At 40.5% G+C, this 5,063-nt stretch overlaps 1 protein-coding gene across 1 annotated transcript in view; it reads right to left on the bottom strand.

The window, feature by feature from the left end:
* Positions 1–5,063, bottom strand: part of LOC101850813 — a gene marked incomplete in the record, with an annotated part of 50,482 nt that overhangs the window by 24,264 nt on the left and 21,155 nt on the right. Inside the window, 2 exon segments of the mRNA XM_035970492.1 lie at positions 149–424; positions 1,960–2,259. Of these exon segments, the coding sequence (XP_035826385.1) occupies positions 149–424; positions 1,960–2,259 (576 nt within the window).

The following is a 5,063-nucleotide window of genomic DNA, read 5'->3' as shown; positions in this document are numbered from 1 at the left end:
TTCCTCAGGAGGTGTCTATGACAGTAAGTGTCCACCCAAGGAGTAAACATCAGACGAGATTGTTTCAGAAACTAGAACATATTGGCCTGCTTTGTGTCTCAACAAAGTGCACAACATAAAAACAACACACATAAACAACATGACATACCTGCACCGTCTGTTGTAAAAGATCCTGTCCTTGAGTCACCAGGTTTACTGTCGCCATTGTAGGCTGTAATCGTATAGGTATAAAAAGTATTTGCGACCAGATTCTCAAAGACCACTGTATGGTTAGTCACTCGTTTGCTTTGAGGTGCAGACCCTTGCCGTGTCACTGTCACCCAATAATTAGCGACACAGCCATCCGAAGGTCCAAACTTGAGGACAGTACGCGGCACTGAGAGGGTACTACTTCCAAGTATCACTGCTCCAGGCTGGGCAGGCTCTGAAAACAGACATGTCCCGAGGTATTAAGACAACACAACTTCCATTCACACATCACGAGGTATTAAGACAACACAACTTCCATTTACAGGTACCACAGAACAAAAAGTTACCTGTGTCACACACAACATACTGCAGCAACAGCATTGTGAATATTTCTGACTTTTGTTCAAAACACGATAGACTGGGATATCATCAAGAGGTGTTAAGACAACTTTTCTCAGTCTCCATTTTCCCCAACTATATCCTCACCAATATCTTCCCCATGAGTGTTGCGTTTACCAGAGATCACTGAGACTTGACGTGTTTTTTTGACACAGGGGAATACTAGTGCTTGGTGCCCACATAAACATATATCTTTCCCAACTACCACAGCCCAGATGTCCACATGTATACATAAAGTACTGTCCCAACTACCACAGCCCAGATGTCCACATGTATACACGAAGTACTGTCCCAACTACCACAGCCCAGATGTCCACATGTATACACGAAGTACTGTCCCAACTACCACAGCCCAGATGTCCACATGTATACATGAAGTACTGTCCCAACTACCACATGTATACATAAAGTACTGTCCCAACTACCACATGTATACGTAAAGTACTGTCCCAACTACCACAGCCCAGATGTCCACATGTATACATGAAGTACTGTCCCAACTACCACATGTATACATGAATAACTGTCCCAACTACCACATGTATACATAAAGTACTGTCCCAACTACCACAGCCCAGATGTCCACATGTATACATAAAGTACTGTCCCAACTACCACAGCCCTGATGTCCACCTGTATACATGAAGCACTCTGACAACCAACTGGAAGTTGACATTGTTTTAGAACGACATCGGGACTACCAGGATAGATTGTAAACAGTATAGAGCTGCTGTTGAGCAGGAATCCGTGCCAGGCAAAGGATATTCTCTTTCTTCTAATACTCTATTGCAATTTATTTCCTCCATGAAAAACCTTTAAATCTTAGTACAGTCTCTCTCTCTTTCTCTCTCTCTCTCTCTCTCTCTCTCTCTCTCTCTCTCTCTCTCTCTCTCTTTCTTTCTTCTGGCGCTGTGACGTCATAAACGGTCAGCGATGCCGACAGCACGCAGAAACTCAACAGTCGCCCGGGGGTCCTTGAAAAGTGCTGAAAGTGGGTCACTGAAATGTCCCAGCAGCTTAGTGCAGTGGAAGTATTGACTGGAATTTAGATTTTGTTGACCTTGTCCACACACAAAAATTGAATTTGAGATCCACAAAAAGAATATTTCTTTTACATCTAAGGGAACAAGGACAACCCTGAGTGGGATATAAAATGTGATTCTGACGATCACATGAATGTTGTTAGTAATATATCACTGAGGAGCTCCGGCAGAGGGGCATGGTAGCCTCAGGGGGTCAGGGCTCAAAGGTTTAAGACACAGATCATAATATGTATTATTATATATTCTCTCCTGTGTCTCATGTAAAACATTCTTTTTGATTACCGGGAACTCTTCACTATCTCAAGAAGCAAACTTAACAATAACTTACTCGTCCAGGCTTCTGGTAAACTGACAACTTTTGATCTCTGTGGACTGTCAGCTGTCGCGGTCAGTACCAGGGTCAAAGTGGACAAATATTTTGCCCCAGGTCTGAGTCCTGTAAATGAAACACCAGTAGAGGTCCCTGGCACATTTTTGCTGTCCTGTGCTTGTAAACAAGACTGTGGACTGGACCGGGTGGCCACCTTGTAGTTATCTACAAATCCTTGGGGGGCTACAGTCCAGTTGTAGTCTATCCGGGAAGTGCCCGTTGTGGCTATCCTTGCCGGCACTGTAATACTGTTGTCAACTGTAGGGGAAAAAAAAGAAAAAAAAAGTGATTCATATAATTACATATATGTTTGAGGTTCAATACCTAACACACATGTAGATCTAGTTCTTGCCCCCAAAATATGAACAGCAGAGGAGTTCACTTGAAACAAACTCTAGTAAACAAAGCTATTTTCCATCAACTGACTATAATGAAATATACACAGCTAGCTCAACAAGCCATGCACGAACAAACAAAAACTTTTTCTGTGATTTACAAGAATTCAGTTTTCCTTTGACAGAAAGTATTTTCACACCTCTCTCCTCTTTTTGCAACTGTATAAACTTTTTCCCCCCAGCCCATTTACAGAGAATAGCTCAACACAATAATAATAATTATTATTATATATATATTTATATATATTTATATTATATAAAGATACAGAGGGATATATATATATATATATATATATATATATATATATATATATATATATATATATATATATATATATACATAAATATATATATCGTCCCTGTAAGTCTCTAAACGCGTAAGTCCGGAATTTTGGAAAATAATATTTTGGTTTTATTTCACTCCAATGGGCTATCCTCACCTCCTCTATAAATATTAAAGTCATTGAACAAATGAAAATTGCACTTTTTGTCACGGATTCTAAACTCGTGTAACTGGATTTCACCTTGATTTGAAACTCTAAACGCAGAAGTACCAGCCCAGCACCTTCGTTTAAAACAATAATTTTGTTTCATTTTTGGTTCAAGTAACAGCCTACAGGTGAGTTATACCATTTCTTCCCTCATATTAAGATGTGTATGTAAGATGCTTTTCGAAATTATTATGTGTTTATTTAAATAAATCTTTGTTTTGTGTGATACATTGTGACATCAGCGTTTAGAGCTTACAAAGTCGCCCATAATTCTGTAAGCTTCATGGTGACTTGCAAGGAGATTGTCAACACTTACGTGTTTAGTTTTCATGTGAAAGATTAAACCCATTGACACCGTTTAAATCTCAATAATATAGATTAATTATTATGTATTGTTAGTCACAGGTTTAGATCTCAGCAATGTTGATTAATTGTTGAGTTTTAATTAGTCATAGATGTATCTCAGCAATGTGGATTGATCGTTATTATCAGTGGCGGCTCGTGGTTTATAGAACTGACCGGCAGTCATTCACGTCGACTATTTTTCCCTCCCTCACCCCCTTCCTTCACAACACACATACTCACACACACACACACACACACACACACACACACACACACACACACACACACTACACACACACACACACACACACGCACGCACACACACATGCTCTCTCGCTCTCTCTCTCTCTCTCTCTCTCTCTCTCTCTCCTTATTTTATACACCTACTTTCGCCATCCCTACCCCCTCCCCCACTCACACACACACACACCACAGTAAACATTGTAATATAATGTGAAAGAGCTAAAATATGCGGTAGCGTCAAGAAACAACATTATGAATAATGTAAGATGGAAGTTACTGAGATTAATAGAAACTCACTTGATCGGCACAGAAAAAGAAACACACTACTTGAGTCTAAGCTAGAAAACAAACTGAAAGTGAGAAGCAATAAATGGCTGGTCCTGGCCTCCAGTATAGTACTTTACTCGTACTTTCTACATCCCCATACAAAAAATCGACGTGCACTGAACCCGTTAAATATATGTAATAAGAACTGTCCTGTATGATGACAAAAAGTCAATTGCTACTGTTCCAGTGACGCTGTCCCAAGCAGATCAAGTCTACAATCAGATGCTATACAAAGCTGGACAAAGCACACAAGTTTCCGATCATTATATCATCAAATGTACTTCATGCATTTCATGGTACTTCTCAGTTCTCAGAACTGAACACTGAACACTGTGTTGTAACAAAGTGGGGAAGTGTGTCAAATGCTAATTATAGAACTTGGTGTCTAGCTGGGGTGAGTGTTGAAAAGGGGAGGGAAGGGAGGGGGTTTTCGGCCCAGACTCTGACAGCCGAGTGCCTACGCTCCTCGTTAAAATTGTCCTTATTATATATCTTCACTAGACGATTCCTTCTTTCGCTGGCCAGACCGGGCCAGACTCCTAAGGGCCAGGTAAGTTATTAGTGGGGAGAAAACGATGAGTAAATGCCAAACAGGAACTATAGGTGGTTAAAAAGTCAATAAACAAAAAAGAGTAGTGCCATGCTGACAATAAATGGTCTGATAGTAGTTAGAGAAAGGCTCAATGATAAATACATGTTTTGCTGATAAAATAATACATGTGTCTGTGCTGCTCAAGACAGTCTCATTCTTAATTTAGTAAGCTACAAAGAGGCCAATCTGGCAATTAAGGGATACACCATAGAGTTATCTCCTTTTATACTAGAGTCCGTACTCCAACAGAGTTCACACACAGAAGATCTCCATTACAACTACCAGCAACGGTACAACCACCTCTATAGTCGATTTCTGGAGCAGGGTGAAATGGTGGGGGTGGGGGACACAGTAAAAAAATACAGAAGGTAAGAATAGAATTTAATAGAACAAGTATGCATACACTAGATAAAAGCCTACTTACAGTCATCATACATATAATATATTAATGTTCACTTAACCTGCGTGTATGGGTGTAAGTGAGTGAATGTGTGTGCATGTGTGTGCATGTGTGTGTGTGTGTGTGTGTGTGTGTGTGTGTGTGTGTGTGCGCGTGTGTGGGTGCATGTGAGTGAGTGAGTGAGTGAGTGTGTGTGTGTGTGTGTGTGTGTGTGTGTGTGTGTGTGCGCGTGTGTGGGTGAGTGAGTGAGTGAGTGAGTGAGTGTGTGT

This window comes from Aplysia californica, unplaced genomic scaffold (assembly GCF_000002075.1).
Source record: "Aplysia californica isolate F4 #8 unplaced genomic scaffold, AplCal3.0 scaffold00273, whole genome shotgun sequence".
In the NCBI taxonomy this organism is placed as follows: domain Eukaryota; kingdom Metazoa; phylum Mollusca; class Gastropoda; order Aplysiida; family Aplysiidae; genus Aplysia; species Aplysia californica.
The sequence above is the reverse complement of the archived record's forward strand: the minus strand, read 5'-3'. Positions and strand labels throughout refer to the sequence as shown.